Raw genomic sequence first — 25,835 nt, 5'->3', positions numbered from 1 at the left:
ATGCCATATAAAATACTAGAATTGTAGCTTTTTCGTCATATAATAAAGAAATCCAACCAAAGATATGGCAACATTACATTGGGTAAAGAATACCAGCGAATTTTGTGTAAAGCTCTCGCGTGACTTTAGCTGAAATGTTCATCATATGTTGAACAATACTCCCGTGTTTTAATAACATTGCTCGTCAATCTGCATGTGCACACACAATGCATTTGGTTATTTGTCGCTTACAGTTTCTATTCTATTTGCAAAACAATACAAATATAAAATAATAATATCTTAATGATCACTAATTTCACATTAAGTTAACGTTGATAATCAATTAGTAAACATAGTACCGAATATCGTAATCCAATTTATTGATCGCTAATAACGCTATCTTTAATATGTAGCCAAATGTATGTACTATCGTTACTATTCAGTCAGGTCGCTACTGTGGCTATCCACTTACGAAAGAGATCTAATCAATTGATAGAAATAACCCTGAAATCTATTGAGGAGTACCCGATCAGACAAACGTAACAAAATTATAACAAATCATGATATTCTGTTACGACGGTTTTTCTAACATGATTTGTAATAATTTTGGTCTCGTTAGTAGTTAAAATATCAAAAATTCTATCAGAACTTATATGCAGCCGTAGCAAAAATTTAACAAAATTTGTTATGTTTAGAACAAAATTATATCGAAATTTGTTGTAATATATCTAACTGGTTTTGTTATAACTTTGTTAAAATATAGCAAAAACTTCTTTGCCTTTATCTGCTATATCGATATTTTATTTCGACGAAATTGCCAAAAATAGACAACTACTTTCGACAACATTCACAAATAGCACAGAAAAAAACTTTCATACATTTTCAAAAATTGTTCATCCTTCAGCCGGGATTGAACTCATGACATATCGCATAGAATGCAACCGACTTATCCCCTATACTAGAACTACTCTTGAATGAAGGAAGATTATATGCTTATATGATTTGGCCGATAAGTTATTCGGGGTTGTCAATTTTTGATTCAAGCTGGCTATAAATAGATAAAAAGCGTTCGGTGTTCGGTCCAAAACCGTGATCAAGAAGAAGAAATCGAATCCGTTCAAGGGGGCATAGTACTTTTTCAATTCCAAAAAATCGAATTTTTTTTATTAATTAATTCGAATGATTAACATTTTGAGCATATGTGGTTGAAGTCGTTTGGATGAATTTCGAAAATTGACAAAGTTATAGCTATTTGTACTGCGCATGTCTGGAACGATTGCACAGCGAATAAAAACTTCAATGCCGTTTTTCTCGAAACCAGGTTTTCAAAATCGGTACCATAAATATCTCAAGAACGGCTCGAGCAATTCTCTTGCTTCTTTTTTTGTTTCAAAGATGACAAAATTATCTAGTGTTTGACCCATCCTTTTTTCGATATTGCAATTTATGTATTTTTTAGAAATGTTTAAAGTAAACTTTTTCGACTAAACCTGATCTGACCTGACTTTTATGTTTGAATGTCCGTCATTCTGTTATGCGTTCGAATTTTAAAAAAAGGAGATAATTTAATACACTTTCAGGTCGTTTTGGAATTTTTCATTTGGGATAAGCTCTCGAGCGCCAAGCCATGGTACCGCAATTCATGTTTTTTCTGAATGACGTTTTTCAAGGAGCCGTAGGGGAGGGACGAAGAGGTTTCCATATAAAAACAAAATTGTTAATAATTGTCTAAAGTGCAATGTTTAGAATGCAAAAAAAGTCGAATCGAATCGTCTAGCGCGTTATCGACAAAAAATATTTGAAATGAGGCAAAAAATATGGTGCAAAAGGTACTATGCCCCCTTAATCCGTGTTGCACCTTTTTAAGAATGTTGTACAATGTGCCATCAAATACATAAGAAAATAAGGCCGTCAAGTTTTTTTTTGCAATGAGCCTTACGCGTATATTTCAGCTTTCGTGTCTATAAACTTTTCTGCTCATTTTGGCAGGACCCGACCACAGAAAAGATTAATAACAACTACGAACTTAATTATTCAAATGATGCGTAAAAGAAACTATTTCTCAGTAACTATGTGACTTTGTACTATGACTTTGTTATTATGTAACTTTGTAAACAAAACATAAACCGAGAATATTAGTGTTAAAATTCCATTTTAGATTTCAGTTCCAAGCATCTAGCAACAAAATAAAAGTTTGAATAAACAAAAGATTCTCCATAAAGTACATGCCATAGTTGTAGCATTGACTAAAAAATGGTTCTCTCATACATGAAATTCTACAATGACGTTCGAAAATAACTCTTCAGGTTATTTAAACATAGACTTCTGTCAATACGTTTTGTAATTTTTGATTATAAAGTGTATGAAGTTCCCAAAACGTGACTTCACAGGAACGGTGCATTACTGCATCGAGTATGTTTTAGATTAGACAATTTTTTAGCGACATGATTTTTACATTCTGACTTGAAATGAAAAACCAGACAAAATTTGGTCCAAATCCGTGAAGATCGAAACATCTCGGATACTTCGCGTAGAGTTACCCTAATACGTATTATTTAGACTTTACATTTGCAATAAGTTGAGAACGACATAAGAAAAAAGTTTATGTGCCATAATTTTTTAAAATTATGCGAAGAATTTGCGTAAAATTACGCGAAAATTTTTATTTTAGTTTTACAAAAAAGCAGCGTAGGGTTGCGGATCCACCTCGTCATATGTAATCATGATTCGCACTTTATTTCGAGTTTTTAAAAGAATTATATTCACAAGTACTCAAGTTTTTGGCACGAGATAAATCTCTCACTTCTTGCATATACATTTAGATAGATAAAATATTTCAAAATTTACATTTTTTACAGACACAGATATTCTTGTTGAAACTGCACTTCGTCATGACGAAGTTTTGCTTTCGTTCACCATGGACAAACACAATTCTTTACAAAAATTTATGTATGTATTCGTTATGCCGTGTGCATGAGCTATTCAACTGGCACCAAAATAGTGCAAGTAGTTTGAATCAGAGCTTAGATATCGATGTTTTTACTCCGAGTAATCCGCTGATGTGCTGTTGATGCTCTTCGTCATATTCAAAACGGATAGTAAAACCAAGAGGACTTTTATTTTTGAAGAAAATGGTAAAAATAGTGGTTTTCCTTCAGTATCTTTTGTCGATTACTAAGGCACAATACATAAATATTGATGCAAAGTACATATTAGTTTGAATGTAATTCACCTCAAAGTTAGTGATATTGCTTGTTTTTCACGCCTATGTCGGGAAAGTAGATGAAACCATTCAGCGCCCTATTTACAAAGCTTTTTCTTTCAGTGTATTTTTTTCTGAAAATACATGAACTTTACTACGACTTTTCCTTTGACGTCATTTTCATAAAATAAGTAGTTTTCGAGATAGCATTTTTCAAAAAAATATAATCTTATTTCTAAATACGCCCTTTTAAAAGTTACTCTTGACGAAAAAATATGTTTCATGGAAAATGAATCCGTGCGTGGTTCAATGTATTAGCAAAATTTCGAAATCAAAAATAGTCGAGATAAACCGTTTTATTAATTGAGCTGGAATTGCTCTATAACAATATTATAACAAATTTTGATATAATAACAAAACTTGTAATAATTCTGTTTGCCTCATTATTTTGTCTGATCAAAAATATAACAAATTCTGTTATTTCTATCTAATTGAGATATTTTTCTGTTATCTTTTTGTTATAATCATTTACTCGGGTAGCACATACAATGTTACTACTTTGATACATGTTACATACAACGCATGATAGTATGTGCCTCTTGATCAGGCCCTATTCACATAGTCGGCTGTTATATTTTTACGGCTGTAATTTTGTTATATGGGTCATTCCATCTCAAACGTACACAAAAATCGGAAAAATTGGATCCGACCATCAGCGATTTCAACAAAAGTTGGCATAATTGTTCATAGCGACCCCACAACTAATTTTCCGAAGTTTTACGCCGATTGATCAATCCGCCTAGCAGTGGCGCTACTTCCTTTTTTACAGATTTTCAAAATAAGTAATTTTTCGGGCTTAAATATCTCTGAAACAGTTTGAAGAGAATACATGCCAATATACTTTTTCTATGGGTTTTGGGCCGCGCAATCGAATGATGTTATCAGTTTTTATCTAATTTGTTAACATCATACATTTTTTTGCAATTTAAAACGAAAAATGCGAATATCTCAATACACACCCAATTTTATTTTCAAATAAATATGCTTAAAATGTTCGCCAGAAAATTCTGCATAAGAATCACTTAACTAAAAAAAACAATATTGGTAGTTTAGGAGATATAGCGTTTTGTGTATCTGGGGCATGCGTAATTTTATCTGAATTGTTTTTTTTTATATAAACACTAGCTGACCCGACAAACTTCGTATTGCCACAAATTAACCTGTGTTGTACATAAATCATGAATTTCGGATGATCTTTGTCACAATCTCGAGTTTTGCAAGCCCCCCAGTGGGCGGCGCTTCCGGACGGCGGGTCACCGGCAACACTCGCGACCGTCTCGTCCTGAATGATCTAGTGTTACTATAGATAGTTTTTGTGGTCTTGTATTGACTAATGTTTTATGGAAGAGTCTCGAATTTCTCGAGTTCGATTAGTTTTTGAGTTTCGCAAAAATTTCTGTTTTATTTGTATGAGAGTCCATATCCCCCTACCACAGGGGTGAGAGGTCTCTAACTATCGTAAAATAAATTTAAGACTCCAAAATCTCCCACATGCCAAATGTGATTCCATTTGCTTGATTAGTTCTCAAGTTATAAGGAAATTTGAATTTCATTTGTATGGGAGCTCCCCTCTTAAAAGGGGAAGGGGTCATAATTCACCATAGAAAAAATTTCTGCCATCTAAAACTCCCACATGCCAAATTTGGCTCCATTTGATTGATTAGTTCTCGAGATAAGAGGAAATTTGCATTTCATTTATATGGAAGCCCACCCTCTTAAAGGGGAGATGGGCCATAACTCGCTTTCTAAAGAAGAGAGGGGTCTCAATTCACCATAGAAAAAAATCTTGCGTCCAAAACCACTTACATGTCAAATTTGGTTCCATTTGCTTGATTAGTTCTCGAGTTATGAGGAAATTTGTTTTTCATTTGTATAGGAGGCCTCCCCCCCCTCTTAAAGTGGAAAAATCCATAGAAAATATACCATAGAAAATATTCTTGCCTACAAAAACACCCACATGATAAATTTGGTTCCATTTGCTTTTTTAGTTCTAGAGTTATGAGGAAATTTGTATTTCGTTTGTATGAGAGCCCCCCCTCTTAAAAAGGTAAGGGGTCCTAATTCAGCATAGAAAAAATGGTTGCCTCCAAAAACACCCACATGCCAAATGGTTCCATTTGCTTGATTAGTTCTCGAATTATGAGGAAATTTGTATTTCATTTGTGTAGAAGCACCCCCTCTTAAAGTTGGGAGGGGTCCTAATTCACCATAGAAAATATTTTTGCCTCCAGAAACTTCCACATGCCAAATTTGGTTCTATTTGCTTGATTAGTTCTCGAGTTATGAGGAAATTTGAATTTCATTTGTATAAGAGCCCCCTCCCCTCCTAAAGTGGGTAGGGGTCCCAATTCATCATAGAAAAAATTTTTGTCTCCAAAAACACCCACGTGCCAAATTTGGTTCCATTTGCTTGATTAATTCTCGAGTTATGAGGAAATTCATCATAGAAAAAAATTTTGTCTCCAAAAACACCCACGTGCCAAATTTTGTTCCATTTGCTTGATTAGTTCTCGAGTCATGAGGAAATTTGTATTTTGTTTGTATAGGAGCCCCCCCTCTTAAAGTGGGGAGGGGTCCTTATTCACCATAGAAAATATTCTTGCCCTCGAAAACTTTCACATGCCAAATTTTGTTCCATTTGCTTGATTAGTTCTTCAGTTATGAGGAAATTTGTATTTCATGTGTACAGGATCCCCCCTCCTAAAACGGGGAGGGGTCCCATTTCACCATAGAAAAAATTTTTGTCTCCAAAAACACCCACATGCCAAATTTGGTTCCATTTGCTTAATTACTTCTCGAGTTATGAGGAAAATTGTGTTTCTTTGGTACAGGAGCCCCCCCTCTTAAAGTGGGAAGAGGTCCTAATTTACTATAGAAAATATTCTTGCCCTCGAAAACCTTCACATGCCAAATTTGGTTCCATTTGCTTGATTAGTTCTCGAGTTATGAGGAAATTTGTATGGAAGCCCCCCCTTTTAAAGAGGAAAGGAGTTATAATTCCCCTTATAAAGAGGGGAGGTCTCAATTTACCATAGAATAAATTCCTGTCACCGAAAACACCCACATGCCAAATTTGGTTCTATTTGCTTGATTAGTTGTCGAGTTATGCAGAAATTTGTGTTTCATTTATACGGGAGCCCCCCCCTCTTAGTGGGGGGAGGGGTTTCTAACCATCACTAAAACCTTTCCTGGCCCCAAAAAACCTCTACATGCATATTTTCATGCCGATTGGTTCAGTAGTTTTCGATTCTATAAGGAACATACGGACAGACAGACAGACAGACAGACAGAAATCCTTCTTTATAGATATAGATGTCTATGATTTATTAAAAGAATTATTTACATAATTATTCCTACTTCAGTAGATATATGAAAATCTAAACCATTTACATCGATATTTGCATTGTTCATATTAATGTAGTTAATGTAGCTAACTATCACACTTAGAAGTTTGTTACGCCTGTTTGGCCCTAATCTTTGAAAAGCAGGTTTTAATATTTCATTAAAATCAAGCTGGTGCCATCCATTTAAAAACGTTGCACATCTTCGCCGGAGATACGCCCATGCTGCTGCAACACGCGGGCATTCGCTGAACTTATGTCGTAGCGTCTCGATCGCGGAGATACAGTGTTGACAGTTGTTGTTGTCTGCTCGTCCAATCCTGTGCATTAGTTGTCGGTGCTCGATTTTCCGATTCACTAGAAGGTAAACACTGCTACGTGCTTCAGATATTATCCGCTTCGATGAGATGTTTTACCTTTGTTATACTATATAACAAAGGTTTAGAAATTGGTCGAAAAACACGAAATTGATCCAAGGCCCGGAGGGCCGAGTCACATGTACCAATCGATAGGGTTCGACGAACTGAGCAATGTCTGTGTGTGTGTGTGTGTGTGTGTATGTATGTGTGTATGTGTGTATGTGTGTATGTGTGTATGTGTGTTCGCTCCGAATTTTCTATTGCCTGTTACTCGGCGATGGCTGAACCGATTCGACCGCTATTACTTTTGTTTGAAAGGTATTATTGCCTAGTATATCACTATTAAATGGTTTCGTAGTCTGACTTTTCGTTTGAAAGTTATAAGCAAACATGTGAAAACTACGTGACACGGTTTTCTCCGGAACCACGCAACCATTTTTAACGATATTAGTACCAAACGAAAGCTCTTACTATTACTAAACATTTTGCTAAGTTTTATTGAAAACGGACAAGCAATTTAAAAGTTAGCCTTGAAAAACTTGTTTTGACTAGGTACAAATGAACGCCTGTTTCTCAGAGATGGCCAAACCGATTTACACGCTGTTAGTTTCGTTTGGCAGGTAATATAGCCGGATAGATCACTATTGAATGGTTTTCTGATTGGACGTTTAATTTGAAAGTTATGAGCAATCGAATGCACCACACCAAAATTGACAATAATTTATAATGATTTTAACCAAGATAATTTATCTAATTTCAATTATTTTAATATCAAACGAGAGGTTTTCACACTACGAATACATATGCAAAATTACATAAGAATTGGTTTAACCGGTCAAAAGATATTAACCCTCGAACACTCGCGCCAACTTTTATAACACGGTTACTTGCGCGCACAATAGCCCAAAACCAAAGAAAACGTGCGCACTGGAGTTTTGAGTAGGAAAACTTGGTTTTAAGTTTATCGAACCTTTGGAAGAGTTTCTTAAAATTGAAAGCTCTATCGTCTGGTGGAATTTGAATTTTGATTAATCCCCCTAAAAGTGAAATAAAAAAATTATTTTCCTTCAGTTTCAATACAACACATTGATGTGTTCTTGCAACTTTTAGAGCATATTATTACAAGAAATTTTGCTGAAAACAGTAACCTTCTATCTCTTCAGTGAAGGTAGAAAAAATTTATTTATTGTATATGAATTTGTAAAATCAGTTTTTCTATTCTAACTCTTCTTGTAATTGTTGTATGACTTTTCCATGTATTACAAAGTTGTACAAATAATAAAAATACGCAACTTTGTTGAATTTAGTATACCTCTATGTTTGCTTGTTTAGGAACTGTAGAACTTTAATTGTAAAAAATAACCTGATTTTGAGCCCGAATTACTCGATTGCCAACAGACGGATACATCTTAAACATTTTACGTTTGCTGGTAGTTTTGCTGCATACAAACACCATTTATCCATATAAAGAAACGAGAGAAAATTCCAGTTGGGGTCAATTGCGGTACACTTCACATGCTACTTGCTTCGTTTCTGTGATGTCGGTTTATGCTAATCTTGTTTCCTAACAATTTAAAGTATTAATGCATTGAATAATTCTGACATTTTGCTCATAACAAGTTTACTGAAGAATATACGTTAGTATATACGTAATATACGATTTGTAACTTTATAACAATATGGCATTCAAAAATCTACACATGTTGTACAAAATACAACAGCGTGAGTAACCGAAAGTTAATAAAAATTGATGAAATTTATTCAAGAAAACTTTATTGTTGTGAACCAAATAGAATGGCATTACAGGAAATTATGCATAGTTCAAAAACTTATAAACTAGACCTTTACTACGCAATGCATATGATAAAGAATAATATTTCATCTTACAACTTACTTTTACTTGGACTTACCCTCATTAGTAGCAACTTACTCAGCAATTTCATGAGAAAAGGAACTATCAAAATTTATAAGTGTTTCTATTTGGTTCAAATTTTGTAAACTTATTCAATTTCCAAAAATTTCATGTCAACCACACGTGTCGATTTCTATCTCAAATAGCAAGTAAGATCGTATAACAAAGATTCCTTTCACCACTAGGTGGATTAAATCAGGTTTTTCCATATTCTACGCCAGTCAGCTGCTGGATCGGTCTGCTGTACTTTGGGAATTTCCATTTGCTCCACAAAAAACCGATGTATTTGATCAGCAGAGTGATTTTGTTGAATTTGAACCGGCAACCGGTTATAATTTTGGATGATGATTTTTAGGCAGGGACAATCTACAGGTATGATGAGGTTTCTTTGGTCGTAATAGGATTTGTAAAAAGGTGTGGAATCGGTCTCTTGAACATGTCTGTTGATTAGTAGAGATTTACTTTTCAAAGCCGGTAGTTGAAGCTTTAAACCACCATGCTCCCAGTCACGTGCCAACTGCTGCATCGGTACTCGCGCTGGTAATCCTATCCATAGAAAAGTACCCATCACTGCTGTTATTTTTCCTGTGTGCACTGCATATTGAGGAAGTATAGAGGAAACGTACCAGATTTTAGAGGTGATAAACGTATTTAATAGCATGACTTTCTGATGTAGAGTCAAAGCACGCATGGAGTGGAGAAAGACCTGCTGACTAAATTTGCTTACTAGGGAATCCCAGTTCAGAGTAATCATGTTCCGAATCGAGTTCGCAAAGAAGATCCCAAGGATTTTAATCTTATTTTCAGTTCTCAACCACGGCACATTTAGTGGCACAGTTTCGGTGCATCCGACATCAATTGCAACTGTCTTTCCCATGTTCAATTTCGCACCAGATACTTGCTCAACATTTATAAATGTTTGTCGCATCGCTTCGATTTTATTCACGTTTGTGCATATCACAGTGATATCATCTGCGTACGCAACAAGAAGATCTTCTCCACATATGTTTTCAAGTCTGTTTACCAACGGATGAAGATAGAGCACAAACAGATGCATTGATATCGGGTCCCCTTATCTCACTAAGCGCTGAACTGGGAAGAGGGGCGAGAGGTGTCCATTAACCAGGAGGCGTGAAGACGAACGACGAGCAATATTTTTGAGGAGGCTTAGGAATGATCGTTAAAGCCGAGTGAGCACATGGTACGATGCAAAAAATCAACACACACTCTATCGAATGCATGATCCAGGTCGTAGGAGATAAGTTTCCCCTTCTGTTTACGAGCAATCAGCTGTGCAATTTTATCTTTCAGTGAGAGTGTCGCCTGAAAGATGTTCCGTTCGGCATTAGGACATTTCTGTCCTCCACTGAATATTTGGTGAGCGGTCATAACATTCTCTAATCTCACTTTCAAGATGCGTGAGAATATTTTATAGACAACATTCAGTAATGAGATTGGACGGTAGTCGTGTGTAGTGTTCCCGGTTCCCTTCTTTTTGACCAATACGATGACACCTTTCACGAACTCCTCTGGAAGATTCCCCTGAAGTGCGTCGTTCATTATAAGATTCAGCTATCTATGGATTACGTCGAAAAGGCGATGATAAAATTGTTTAGGAATACCGTCTGAGCCTGGCGATTTTCTGGATGCGCTGGATTTAATAGCTACCGCCATCCGGGGTGAGATTGTGCCACGGGGGTGAGATTGTGCCAAAAACCAAAAATGTTTATTTGTGCAAATTTATTATATCTATAGAAACTGGTGACCTAAATTCAAAATGATGATGAATATAACATATTTATTCATAACTTAGATTATAACTTAGATTATAACTTAGATATTATCTGTGTTCCATAAATAATATTAGCAAACTATTTAGCCTAAACAGGGTTTCAAAGTTCGCGATTAAAAATACTCGGAAATAACGCTTATAAAAAATGTCCCACATAAATCAACCCAAACATGAAATCGCATCAACTTGCTATTTTGAAGGTATATAAAATAATCATTTACAATGTATTGAAAGGTTATTATGTGTTGGATAAGTTTTGATTGCGAAAATAATATTTTTCGAAACTTTGTACTTTTCGAGCTTCACGGGGGTGAGATTGTGCCAAGCCATAATGATCGATCTAATTTGTGGATTTCACATACACAACAAAAATACGTCAGTATACACCAGTACACTCACATTCTTCACTATTGAGCTCAATATTTTGACAGATTAGATTGCATCATCCATTTTGGAGCAAACAGCATCATAGGTCTGCTAATTAATTTAAACTAATTTTTCTTTTTCTCTGGAAATTTCAGATACTTTGAATAAACACTTTAATATAAGACGAATATATTATACAGTGTATAAACTGCTAGTTTTAAGGAGGGGGGAGGGGGGGTGCTATAGGCTAGATGTGTTGCGGCCGTGGGTTCTCGAACGAAGTAATGGTTACTTTTGTTAAATAATCAAATAGGTATGCCCCCTAAGGATACACCCCTCACACATCTCCCTCTTGTTAACCCTAGAAACGCTACTGGCTATATAAAGGCTGTCCATTGAATTCGAATTCAGTTTTAGTTAACAGTCCTAAGAAATTTTGTTAAGACGAGAGGACTTTATCATTTTTTCTGGCGTACTTCCCAAGCATAGATATCAAATTAGTATCACTCTAAACGCCGTACGTAAAGAATCTTAGATCCGGTTGGAACGATGAGATTATGTTACTTTTTTCTAAAAAATATAGAAATCACAGTTAACAGACGATGTATTTACTGCCGTGAATCGCATAACAGTCCCATTTAAATAGGAAACTCCATAGAAAAAGGGACTGACATGTGATTCACGGCAGTTTAACTGTCGTCTCTGCCTGTGAAGCAAGGCAATCACGAGAAAAATGTATGGGGATATTTGACCTTGAAACTTTTTGTTAACTTTCACTAATTAGTGATTGAAAAAGAAAGTTAGAATAGAAATCACATAATTGCTACATATATTATGAGTCGAACGATATCTAAACCATGAAAATCCATTCATAAATTGGCAGAGCTATTAGCATTCAAAATCTTTCATGATTTCGTGACGCATTTTTTGATTTTTTGGAATGACACCCTATCCCAAACCTTCGTCAAAACAACAGCAACAATTATTTTATACTACATTTTACAGTTGATAGGTTGTTTACTTATGGACATAAATTTCTTAGACAAAATGTGAGAAAATTTTGCCGATGATTGAAAGGTGTCCGGATTTTTATACAATGAGATGTAAGCTGTCCGTATTCATGACCAAGACAAGCCTTTTCATTTCTTATTTTAACACTAGATATACCAGCTATTTAGTCATTCTGACTGGTACCGATATAAATGTCAATAACATAAAAATATATTTGATTTTAATTTATATAAAGTACCAAAGTCATAACATTATTTCTGAATGCAAATGTTACATGTTGCAGGAATTTTGACTGGTTTGGTATATCTAGTGTTAATGTATTTTATTGAATTTTTATTATAAAATTGAAGTTTTGTTGCAAGTTAAAGCTTTATGTTTGATTATAGTTGAAAGCAATTATTGTTATATGGCGAAATTACTTTTAACGGAGAAAATTAAAAATATGAAATGTAGATGTGTCCGAAGCAGCACTACGATGAACACCTGAATGGCGTGCAGGCGGAAGACCATGATAGCGGAGGAAGTGACCACATTGGTGCAGCAAGCGACGAAGATGTGCCACCCCCATCGATAAGGGAAGTTAAAGAAGCCATCCAGCGGCTGAAGAACAACAAAGCAGCGGGAAAGGATGGCATTGGAGCGGAACTTATTAAAATGGGCCCGGACAAGTTGGCCGGCTGTCTGCATCAATTGATTGTCAAGATTTGGGATACGGAACGACTACCGGAGGAGTGGAAAGCCGGGGTTATCTGCCCTATCTACAAGAAAGGTGATAAGCTGGATTGTGAAAACTACCGAGCCATCACTATCCTGAATGCCGCCTACAAAGTGCTGTCCCAAGTCCTCTTTCATCGACTATCGCAAATAGCCAATAGATTTGTGGGAAGTTGCCAGGCCGGCTTCATGGAAGGTCGGTCTACAACAGACCAAATCTTCACCCTGCGGCAGATCCTCCAGAAGTGCCGCGAATTCCGAGTCCCCACGCACCACCTGTTCATCGATTTCAAAGCCGCATATGATAGCGTAAACCGACAGAGCTATGGAAAATTTTGGACGAAAACGACTTTCCGGGTAAGCTTACTAGACTTATCATGGCTACGATGGATGGGATCCAGTGCTGTGTGAGAATCTCGGGTGGATTGTCGGACCCATTCGAATCTCGCAGGGGACTTCGATAAGGAGATGGTGTTTCCTGCCTGCTATTCAACAATGTGCTTGAAGGTGTTATAAGGCGAGCGGCGATCGAAATGCGGGGCACGATTTTCAATAAATCCAGTCAATTCATCTGCTTTGCTGATGACGTGGATGCTGTCGGCAGAACATTTGAGGCGGTGGAAGATCAGTACACCAGACTGAAACGCGAAGAAGAGAAGATTGGATTGCAGATAAATACGTCTAAAACGAAGTATATGCCGGCGAGCGGGACCGAGCGCGACAGGGCTCGCTTGGGCAATACCGTGGTAATCGACGGCGATGAGTTCGAGGTAGTCGACGAGTACGTATACCTTGGCTCGCTGGCAACAGAGGACAACAATACCAGCCGTAAGATTAAAAGACGTATTATCAGCGGAAGTCGGGCCTACTACGGACTCCACAAACACTTGCGGTCGAACAATTTGAGCCCCCGTACAAAGTGCATACTGTACAAAACGCTAATTAGACCGGTTGTCCTCTACGGGCACGAAACGTGGACGTTGCTAGAAGAGGACCTACGAGCACTCGGAGTTTTCGAACGGCGGGTGCTAAGAACCATCTTTGGCGGAGTGCAAGAGAACGGTGTATGGAGGCGAAGAATGAACCACGAGCTCGCGCGTCTCTACGGCGAACCAAGTATTCAGAAAGTGGTTAAAGCTGGACGGATACGCTGGGCAGGACATGTTGCTAGAATGCCAGACAACTATCCTGCAAAAATGGTTTTCGCATCAAATCCGGTAGGAACAAGACGAAGAGGGGCACAGCGAGCGAGGTGGCAAGACCAGGTGGAGCGAGATCTGGCGAGCACTGGGTGCCCGCGGAACTGGAGATCAGTTGCCATGGACCGAAACAGATAGAGAAATTATACTGCGCAGGCCTTGTCATAAGACGTTAGGCCAACTAAGTAAGTAAGTAAGTAAGATGTGTCCGAATATTGATGCAGCACGGTATAAGGTCATGTCTAAGATACTGCACTTGCACTTTTTTAGTGATACAGGTTATGTCAACATAACACCTTTTAAAAAAATTGATTTACTCACCAATTCACCTTTCAAAGTAGAAAGCATTTGAATTCCTTCATTTTTAATGTGCTCCAAGAACGTTTGAACTAATGTCTTAAGAGCATCCGGATTTGGCTTTAGAATTGTATACAAGTTCCTCAAATCCTTTCGTTTTTCCATTGAAACCATTTCATTGCATTCAGAATAAAGATATTCCAGATGATCTGATATCATGCGCTGTTCACATTCTTTCCGTAATTTTGGTATCGAGCTGAAAAGTATAGTGAATATTGAAAACCAATCTTAATTACGAAGTAACTTATGTGTAAGAATAACAAACAACAAAAATAGTGAAACTACAAGAAAAAGGTTTCCCTTCAATTTTATACATCTAACATGCTAGAAGTCCGTCTGCGCCGGACAACTCTCAATACCGGATGTTTCTGATTTTCATAGTACAAAAGATACATAATTATTATTATTATTACTATATATAGTTTCCTTGTGTCTGACTGTAACGCTAGATCCAAGCAAGCTGTTGAATAAAAAAATTTCTTGACTCCAACACGTGTTGTGAAGGTAACAATGATTTCAGTCAGTGGGTAGGTGAGTGAAATAGGAAATTTGATGGGCTGCCACATAATGCGATACTGATTTTAACAAGTCCAGCGCTTGAATAAAAACATTTGATTTTAAAACAAATTTTTGAAGTAAACGTCAACCGTTTAAGATTGATGGAGTAAACCTGGGATTTGGCACGTGATGATAATGATAATGATTTAATCAAGCTATAATTGATTATCAGAAGCTGCCAAAGTAGCGCATACTCAAATAAACTGAGTATCTTTATACCTGCATTTGCTTCTTTGGAGTTTCTGACGAGAAGCGTAGCTAAAACCCTTCTCGAATTAGGTGTGGGATGATATCTGAATCACACCGAGGTGATGTAGCGTGTTTTCTTAAACATATTCTGGTGTTTTATCAAGGAACACATTCAAACTTTGATGATAAAAAAGCAAGAATTTACCAAAATGTGATTTATGTGGAACGTGTTGTTCCATGATTTTGTTGCTAAACTGGCCCGACCTGAAATATCTCAATATAAAGTAACATAAATATTGAAGTCCGCAAATTTAGGTTCTAACTTTAAGAATTTAGTAGAAGTAGCTTTAGACATTTACTGTAAAGTATTTTATTTCAAGTATATTAAAAGTATTCTATTTTTTTAAAGAACTAGGTCGTAAAAAGCCGTCGAAATCTCCAATATCCAAAGATTTTGTATTGCATTGACTCGATTTCAAGCAAATAACTAATTCAAGAGTTTGTCCAGTTTACTAAAATGAAGGTTGTTTTTTTAGTTGTGGTCCAACGAGTGATAGCGGATTGGACAGCAAGCGTCAGCCCGGTATATTTCAATGGATATTTTCTACAATCATAATTTTGGCGAGACTGAATCGAGACACGGTTCTAAAATTGAGTGCTTTTTCAAAATGTACTTCCTCGAGCAGCACGTTCCTCGCGATTGACAGATTTTTGCCCTTTTATCTAAGCCCCATTGGCTTCCTTTGTAGAGTACATGTGTTTTAATTAATAGAAGGTTGCCAATTTGAGAGCTGTTTCGCTAATAAATTTTACGTGCTACTGAACTGTAAACCATATTACATTTTCAAAGATTTTGGTATCGTGGTTAGCCACGATGGGTCAACCTAGTAAAACAAATATAACGATAACAATAGAAAAATCAGAAAGAACATTTGGAAACAATGTAACAAAATCAAGAACACAAACTATTGTTTTCCTGTTACCTTACAGAAATGAAAAATTGTATCTATTACCAATCGTTCTCACGTTGAAAGGATTTTACCCATTCGATCCTATTGTATCTTATTTTATCAACAATACATCTTTTCACTACACTCGTTTGAACACTCTTTCTTGTGAACCGGTGCATTTAAACGGCTCGTGAGCGTTCGCCCCCATCTCTATAGTCTAGAAGACATTGCCATTTTTGTTCTGGTGTACAGAGATGGAAAACTTATCGATAATAGAGCGATTCCACGGAGTTTCGCAAAACGATTTGCTGGAACTTTGCATACGAGTTCTCATTTTATTATATCAGTTATTTTTTTTAAGATTTCGATTACTTTTTCAAAAGGGCCTAACCAAATATACTACTGATGAATTAAATATTTTATATTGGAAAAATGGTTTGTCTAATTGAATTGGTGTATTCAGTAAAGTTGTAGGTGGTCGAGCAAAGAAACGTTTGAGGCTCCCGGCCTCAGAACCAAGCTTGGCACTTGCACAAACAACCATCATCAGCGTCGGTTAGTGCTATAGGATACAGCATCGGATTTATTTGTCGTGTGTTTGTACTATGTTGGTCAACTCTCGTGGCATATTATGAGTCTGTTTTTGATTTGGGTATTTCGTCTTGATTTTGTGGCTTAGCGTTTTGCGTCGAAACAAAAATGAAATGTAATTTTCCTATTGATTATTTATGAAAAAACCCGATTAAATCCACCTAGTGGTGAAAGGAACCTTTGTTATACGGTCTTACTTGCTATTTGAGATAGAAATCGGAATCGGTTTTCGGAACATAATTCATCTATTGGTCAACGTTGCGTAATGCGTTGGTTTACATAAAAATTTTTGAAAATTGAATAAGTTTACAAATTTTGAACAAAATAGGAACACTTTTAAATTTTGATGGATCCTATTTTCATGAAATTGCTGAGTAATGATAAGTAAGTTGTTATTAATTTGAATAAGTGCAAATAAAAGCAAGTTGTAAGAGGAAATCTTATTCTTTAACATATACATTGCCTAGTAATGGTCTAGTTTATAGGTTTTTGAACTATGCATAATTTCCTGTAATGCCATTCTATTTGATTCACATCAATAGAGTTTTCTAGAATAATTTTCATCAATTTTTATTAACCTTCGGTTACTCACACTGTTGTATTTTATACAACACGTGTAGGTTTTTCAACGCCATATTGTTATAAAGTTACAAATCGTTGTTTAACTAACGTATATTCTTCAATGAACTTATTCTGAGCAAAATGTCATAATTATTCAATGCATTTAAACACAATTTAAATTGTTGGGATAATAGATCAGCATAAACCGCCATCACAGAAACGAAGCAATCAGCAAGCGAGGTGTACCACAATTGACCCCAAGTGGAATTTTCTCTCGTTTCTCCATATGGAAAAATAGTGTCTGTATGCAGCAAAACTACCCAATGTAAAATATTTAAAATGTATCCGTCTGCTGGTAGTCGAGTAATTCGTAGTCAAAATTAGGGTATTTTTTATAATCAAAGTTCTACAGTTCCTAAACAAGCAAATATAGAGGTATACTATATTCAGCAAAGTTGTGTATTTTTATCATTTGTACAACTTTGTAATACATGAAAAAGTCATACTACAATTACAAAAAGAGCAATAATATAAATCGTGATTTTACAAATTCATATACAATTAATAAGATTTTTCTATCTTAGCTGCAGAGATGGAAGGTTACTGTCTTCAGCAAAATTTCTTGTAATAATATGTAATTATATTGATACTGAAGAAAATATTTTTTTTATTCACTTTTAGGGGGATTAATCAAAATTTAGATTCCACCAGACGATAGAGCTTTTAATTTCGAGAAACTATTCTAAAGGTTCGATAAACCTAAAACCAAGTTTTCCCAGTCAAAACTCTAGTACGCGCGAGTAACTGTGTTACAAAAGTTGGCGCGAGTGTTCGAGGGTTAATATATTTTGACCGCTACAACCAATTCTTATGAAATTTTGCATATATATTCGTAGTGTCAAAACCTCTCGTTTGATATTAAAATAATTGAAATTAGGTAAATTGTCTTGGTTAAAATCATCATAAATTTTTGTTAATTTTGGTGTGGTGCATACGGTTGCTCATAACTTTCAAATTAAACGTCCAGTCAAAAAATCATTCAATAGTGATTTATTAGGATATATTATCTTTCAAATGAGACTAATAGCGCATAAATCGGTTTGGCCATCTCTTTGAAACAGGCGATAATTATTACCTTGTCAAAACAGGTTTTTTAAGCATAACTTCTAAACTACTTGTTTATTTTCAATTAAAACTTCCTGAATGATTTAGCTTTAATAAGAGCTTTCATTTGATACTAAGATTGCTGAAATCGGTCATGTAGTTCTAGAGAAACCCGTGTCACGTATTTTTCACATTTTTGCCTATAACTTTCAAACGTCACGAAGCAACTGAATAGTGATCTACTAGACAATAATACCTTTCAAACAAAAGTAATAGCGAACGATTCGGTTCAGCCATCTCTGAGAAACAGGCGATAGAAAAAATCATTACATACATGCACACACACACACACACACACACACACACACACACACACACACACACACACACACACACACACACACACACACACACACACACCCACAACACACACACACACACACACACACACACACACACACACACACACACACACACACACACACACACACACACACACACACACCCACAACACACACACACACACACACACACACACACACACACACACACACACACACACACACACACACACACACACACACACACACACACACACACACACACACACACACACACACACACACACACACACACACACACACACACACACACACACACACACACACACACACATACACACACATACACACACACATACACACACATACACACACATACACACACACACACACATACACACACATACACACACACACACACACACACACACACACAGACATTGCTCAGTTCATCGAACCCTGTCGATTGGTATATGTGGCTAGGCCCTCCGGGCCTCGGATCAATTTCGTGTTTTTCGACCAATTCCTAAACCTTTGTTATAGTATAACAAAGGTAAAAACTGAGGAATACGACGAAATCGAAATTTTTGAAATCAAACTGTACTCATTGAGAGAAAAATGCAAATTTAGTTTTTAAATCGAATTTAAAAATATTTGGCAGCACTGCCGCTAAAAACTAATTATTTTTTCGGATTCCTTGGACAATTTCATTTGGAAACATGATAAAATAGTCATTCTAAACCTAGTATTTCCAAAGTTAGAAGGAAAAGAAAATAATTGGATTTGACGAAAACGTGTCTTTTCGTTAAAAATGGAGGCACTGCCATTAATCAAGGGAACGTCCAATTGGAACCAAACTTAGGATTTTTTCTTGCTGACCTTTTTTTTACGAGTTGGGAAATCTGCTGAGCACCTTAGAAGATACGGTACTATCAGACACCTGAGAAGATAACTCAGGGAGTGGGGTTTAGGTATCCCGACCCCCCTAATACATGCCCCCCTCCGCATGCCCAAACTTATGCAGATACTGTCTGAAGCAACCATGTCCTGACAGAATCTGTGTCAGGTGGAAGTTGACTTCGCCGTGGCGCCTGTTGACCCACCCAGATAGTTCCGGGATAAGTCGATGTGTCCACCGACCTTTTGTGGAATTAGACCATGCCCGCTGCCATGTGGTCATCGAGGCCGATGTTGTGGTACTCCGTATGCCTCTAGTTCCACGTTGGTTGAAGCACTCTACGTCTTCGCTGATGATAATGCCAATAGGCATCATACCTGCTAAGACGTAGATTGCGTCATGTGAAACTGTGCGATACGCACTCGCCACTCTCAAGCACATGAGACGATAGGTGCTTTCCAGCTTGGCTAGATAGCTTTTGGTACCTAACGCCGATGACCACACCGGTCCGCCATACCTAAGTATAGACTGGACCACGTTGGCTAATAGCCTTCGCTTGCTGCCATATACAGCAGAGCTATTAGACATCATACGAGACAATGCCGAAATAGCTGTGGAAGCCTTCTTGCAGGCATAGTCGACGTGGCTACCGAACTTGAGCTTGTCGTCGACCATGACTCCCAGAAGTTTTAAGGACCACGTTGACGAAATAGTGCAGTCCCCGACGCTGATCTTTGCTTGCTGTACCGACTTGCGGTTGTTCACCACGATAACCTCCGTTTTATGATGCGCTAGCTCCAGTTTCCTGGATCGCATCCAATCTTCAACAATGCTTATAGAGTGGGCAGCCGTCAACTCAACCTCTCTGATAGATTCACCATAGACTTCCAAGGTGATATCGTCCGCAAAGCCAACTATCACCACCCCTACCGGGAACTTTAGCTTCAGCACCTCGTCATGCATGACGTTCCACAACACCGGGCCCAGTATGGAACCTTGCGGGACCCCTGCGGTGATTGGAACGCACTTCTGACCCTCCTCCGTGTTGTAGCATAGTACACGATTCTGGAAATAATTTTCCAGGATCCTGTACAGCGACACCGGCACCTGGACGTTCCGAAGCAAGTTGGCTATGGAGTCCCAGCTAGCGCTATTAAACGCATTTCTCATGTCAAGCGTGACAACTGCGCAATAGCGGATACCTGTTCTCTTGCGCTGGATTGCCACCTCGGCTGTCTTAGTGACAGACAAGATTGCATCCACCGTAGATTTGCCTTTTCGGAAGCCGAATTGATTCCTTGACAGACCGTTTGTACCCTCCGTGTACTGTACGAGTCTGTTAAGGATAACCTTCTCCAGCACCTTACCGGCAGTATCGAGCAGACAGATCGGCCTATATGACGAGGGAACACCCGGAGGTTTTCCCGGCTTCGGCAACAGCACGAGGTTCTGTCGCTTCCATCTGTCCGGAAAGTGGCCAGCTTCCAGGCATCTCCTCATTACTGCTCCGAATAACTCGGGAGCCTCTAACATAGCCGCTTTAATGGCCATATTCGGGATTCCGTCTGGCCCCGGTGCCTTGCTCACCTTTAGGGATTTAGCGATCTCAATGAGCTCCTCATTCGTAACCGTCACTTCGTCCCCGACCGCCAAATCGCCGTCGCCCACGTTACTTTGGATGTTCGGCTGGGAGGCCGACCATCCTACGCTATGGTCTGAGATACTGGAACGTCGGCCGTGGGACGACTCAGCGGCCTGGGGCCAGGGCCTTGGCTCGTGGCGCGGAAAGAGGCCCTCGATGATCCGCTCCAGCATCTCTGGCGATTGCTCTGAGGGCGCCATCACTCCCTTGGTCTTTGCCATTACGACCCTGTAGGCATCACCCCACGGGTTCGCATTGGCACTAGCACATAACCTTTCAAAGCAGGCTCGTTTACTAGCTTTCATCCCACTCTTAAGCGCTGCGCGTGCAGCAGCAAGTGCTACTCGACATTCAGCCCTGCCTTCGTCCGCACGAGCTCTTTGCATAATTCTCGCACGAAAGCACGCTCCGTGGAGTTCCGCAATTTCATCTGTCCACCAGTAAGCCGGTGAACTGCCATACCTATGTCGACCTTTCCTAGGCATGGTAGCGTCACATGCTCGCGACAGTACCTCAACCAAATGATCAGCGTTCGGATCGGGCATACCACGATCACCCTTCGGATTGCTTCCACAAATACTTCGGGATCGAAGTATGAAGTCTTCCATCCACGGGTGGTTGGAGTGTCGGCTCTACTCGCCGCCTGCCGTCTCGTTATCTGACCGACACCATAGCGGACCGCCTGATGGTCGCTGTGAGTGTAGCCATTGTCTATCCTCCAGTCTCCTATCAGACCAGGACTGCCGAATGTCACGTCGATGATAGACTCCGCACCGCTCCTACTGAAGGTACTTGTGGTGCCGACGTTGACCGGATCTACGTTGAGCTTTGCCAGAGCTTCAAGCAGAATCCGGCCCCTGTGGTTCGTGCGACGACTTCCCCACTCTACCGCCCAAGCGTTAAAGTCGCCCGCCACAACCAACGGCCTTAGACCAGTCAGCACAACTGATACTCGGTCTACCATCGGCGTGAACTGCTCGATAGACCAACTCGGCGGAGCATAGCAGCTGCAGTAGAACACTCCACCCACTTTGGCAACCACGAATCCCTCGTCTGCAGTTGACACAACATCTTGAACCGGGAACCTGCTTGTCGTCCATATAGCCGCCGTCCCGGACCTATCCGACACCCAGTTACCGTTTCCGGCAGGGATGCGGTATGGGTCCGAGATGATTGCAATGTCCGTCAACGACTCAGTAACTGCTTGGTACAACAGCTGCTGAGCCGCGTGGCAGTGGTTCAAGTTCAGTTGCGTTACCTGCACTACGCCCGGGTTTTAGTCGCCAGCGCGCCTGCCGGGCACTTCGGGCCTCCTGTTGTGTGCTTAGCGTCCCGTTGGCCGGTACATATCAGGCACTTGGGTGGCGCAGTACAGTCCCTCGTACCGCCACATCTCCTACACAAGTGGCTTCGGTCTGGCCCCTTACAACTCCAGGACCTGTGCCCTCTCTCAAAGCACCGGAAGCAGGCCTCCGGCTGCTGGAACACGCTCAGTGGGCACACGGACCATCCCACCTTCAGCTTAGCCACTTTCAGGGCAGCATTTCCGTCTTCCAGTGGAAGTCTTATAGTTGCTACCTGGGTTCCCGCCGGTCCCTTACGCAGACGAACTGCCTCGGTAGTCACCACCACTTTGCATTGCTCGTTGAGAGCTCGTGCTAGTTCGCCCGCTTGGGTGATCTCGTCCAGGTTTTTAAGCTGGAGAGTCATCTCGGGCGTTAGTGCGCGGATCTGCACGCTATCCCCAAGGACCTTTTCTGCCAGCACTTTGTAAGCAAAACCCTTTTCAGTGGCGTTCTTTTTGAGTTCAAGAATCATGTCGCCTGTGCGAGAGCGGCGGATACTCCGCACATCCGCGCCAAGACCCTTCAACTGATCATGCCCTCTCATGGCCTTTAAAACTTCCGCATATTTCGGCCCCTCAGTTTTGAGAATAAGGGCATCGCCTTTGCTCTTTTTTTTCCTAGCCACTTTCGGTGGAGCTCGATCCTTCTCTTTCTTCCTGGCCTTCTTCTTTTTGACCAACTCCCACTGGTTGTCGGACGCTAACAGCGTCTTGTTACCCTCAGTAGGTTCTTCAGTTGACTTACGACCCTCTGCTATCATGCGCTTCTTTGGACCCGTGGGGGTTTCCTCCCCTGGGGACTGCCTTGCGCGTTTGGCGGATGCCTTGTCGTTAGACTGCTCTGTAGTCGCGAGTGCCACGAAATGGTCAGTCATTGACGGGCAGGCATCTGTTTGTGCAGACCTTGATACAAGCGTCTTCTCTTTCTCTGCAACTTTTACTCGCGCTTCGAGTTCGCTGTGCTCCTTCGTCGCAGCACGCATGGTGCTCCGAAGCATGAGCAGACTTTGTTTCAGGTCCTTCGCTAAGGTGCTGCGACCTGCCACGAACTCGATAATGGCATCGAGTTGATGAGACGCCGCTGCCACTCTTGGTAGCATGTCTCTCTTGCCTGCCACTGCTTTTATTAGCGACGGGCCGTTCATTGCTGCGTCCGGCGTAGATGCAGTTGGAGCGACAGGTGTGCCGTTTCCTTTTCCGTTTACGCTGGCGCTTCTACTGGTATCCATCGGCGGAGACCTCTGGATACCACTTCTTGCGAACGGATTATCTAATCCGTCCGCGCTCACTGAAGTTATTATTTTATTTTGTTTTCTCATATAGAATCCCACGAGTTGAGGGGAAAGAAGAGTCCGCAGCATCAGAGCCCCTCATGATGCGGTAAGGGCTGTTTACTGTGGAGGGCGCTCTGGTACTCCACAGGCTCCGTTTGAGGCTGAGTATTTATGAAACCCCCCCCCCCCACCATTCATCCCTCGGCACGGGTCGCATGACACCTTGGATTAGGGGTTTATCCATTCTTGTTTTTACTTTTAGCCATGGATAACAGCTATTAAAACCATCCTCCTTTGGGGGCTTTGGACCCTCTGCTCAGGTTCTCAGTATTTTCAGGTTCATCGAACATGCTTCTACCGAGATCCGTCATTTGCAGGCGGAGAGTTTACACTCAGCCTTCGCGTAAGTGCCCCCTTTCTCTGTCCGCATACGACCCTAGTTTCCACCGGTTGTCCGATTTCCACTAAGGAACGTATCTCGGATGGTACCACGGGGAGGTAGAGAGAGGAGTTGCTAAATAAGAGGCTGTGGAACTTCGTGGTAATTCTGGAGCGCATTATTCAACCATTTACCATCCCCTGGCTCTATATATATATATATCTATATATCTATAAAGAAGGATTTCTGTCTGTCTGTCCGTATGTTCCTTATAGAATCGAAAACTACTGAACCAATCGGCATGAAAATATGCATGTAGAGGTTTTTTGGGGCCAGGAAAGGTTTTAGTGATGGTTAAAAACCCCTCCCCTCACTAAGAGGGGCTCCCATACAAATGAAACACAAATTTCTAATTTCTGCATAACTCAACAACTAATCAAGCAAATAGAACAAAATTTGGCAAGTGGGTGTTTTCGGTGACAAGAATTCATTCTATGGTAAATTGAGACTCCTCCCCTCTTTATAAGGGGAATTATAACTCCTCTCCTCTTTAAAAGGGGAGGCTTCCATACAAATTTCCTCATAACTCGAGAACTAGTCAAGCAAATGGAACCAAATTTAGCAAGTGAAGGTTTTCGAGGGCAAGAATATTTTATATAGTAAATTAGGACCCCTCCCTACTTTAAGAGGGGGGGCTCCTGTACCAAAGAAACACAATTTTCCTCATAACTCGAGAAGTAATTAAGCAAATGGAACCAAATTTGGCATGTGGGTGTTTTTGGAGACAAAATTTTTTCTATGATGAATTGGGACCCCTCCCCGTTTTAGGAGGGGGGGATCCTATACACATGAAATACAAATTTCCTCATAACTGAAGAACTAATCAAGCAAATGGAACAAAATTTAGCATGTGAAAGTTTTCGAGGGCAAGAATATTTTCTATGGTGAATAAGGACCCCTCCCCACTTTAAGAGGGGGGGCTCCTATACAAACGAAATACAAATTTCCTCATAACTCGAGAACTAATCAAGCAAATGGAACCAAATTTGGCACGTGGGTGTTTTTGGAGACAAATTTTTTTTCTATGATGAATTGGGACCCTTCCCCACTTTAGGAAGGGGGGCTCCTATACAAATGAAATGCAAATTTCCTCATAACTCGAGAATTAATCAAGCAAATGGAACCAAATTTGGCATGTGAAAGTTTTCGAGGGCAAGAATATTTTCTATGGTGAATTAGGACCCCTCCCAACTTTAAGAGGGGGGGGCTCCTATACAAACGAAATACAAATTTCCTCATAACTCGAGAACTAATCAAGCAAATGGAACCAAATTTGGCACGTGGGTGTTTTTGGAGACAAAAAATTTTTCTATGATGAATTGGTACCCCTACCTACTTTAGGAGGGGGCGGGCTCCTATACAAATGAAATTCAAATTTCCTCATAACTCAAGAACTAATCAAGCAAATAGAACCAAATTTGGCATGCGGAGGTTTCTGGAGGCAAAAATATTTTCTATGGTGAATTAGGACCCCTCCCAACTTTAAGAGGGGGTGCTTCTACACAATCAAATGAAATACAAATTTTCTCATAATTCGAGAATTAATCAAGCAAATGAAACCATATTTGGCATGTGGGTGTTTTTGGAGGCAACCATTTTTTCTATGATGAATTAGGACGCCTTACCTTTTTAAGAGGGGGGCTCTCATACA

At 39.6% G+C, this 25,835-nt stretch overlaps 1 protein-coding gene across 1 annotated transcript in view; it reads right to left on the bottom strand.

Annotated features, from left to right (window-relative positions):
* The window catches only part of LOC128744251 (cullin-2), a 300,626-nt gene that overhangs the window by 139,315 nt on the left and 135,476 nt on the right, over positions 1–25,835 (bottom strand). The window contains exon 5 of the mRNA XM_053841107.1: positions 14,257–14,488. Within this exon, the coding sequence (XP_053697082.1) occupies positions 14,257–14,488 (232 nt within the window). The remainder of the gene's footprint in view (positions 1–14,256; positions 14,489–25,835) is intronic.

This window comes from Sabethes cyaneus, chromosome 3 (genome assembly GCF_943734655.1).
Source record: "Sabethes cyaneus chromosome 3, idSabCyanKW18_F2, whole genome shotgun sequence".
NCBI classification, from domain to species: domain Eukaryota; kingdom Metazoa; phylum Arthropoda; class Insecta; order Diptera; family Culicidae; genus Sabethes; species Sabethes cyaneus.
Note: the sequence above shows the minus strand (reverse complement) of the source record. Positions and strands in the feature narration are given on the sequence as shown.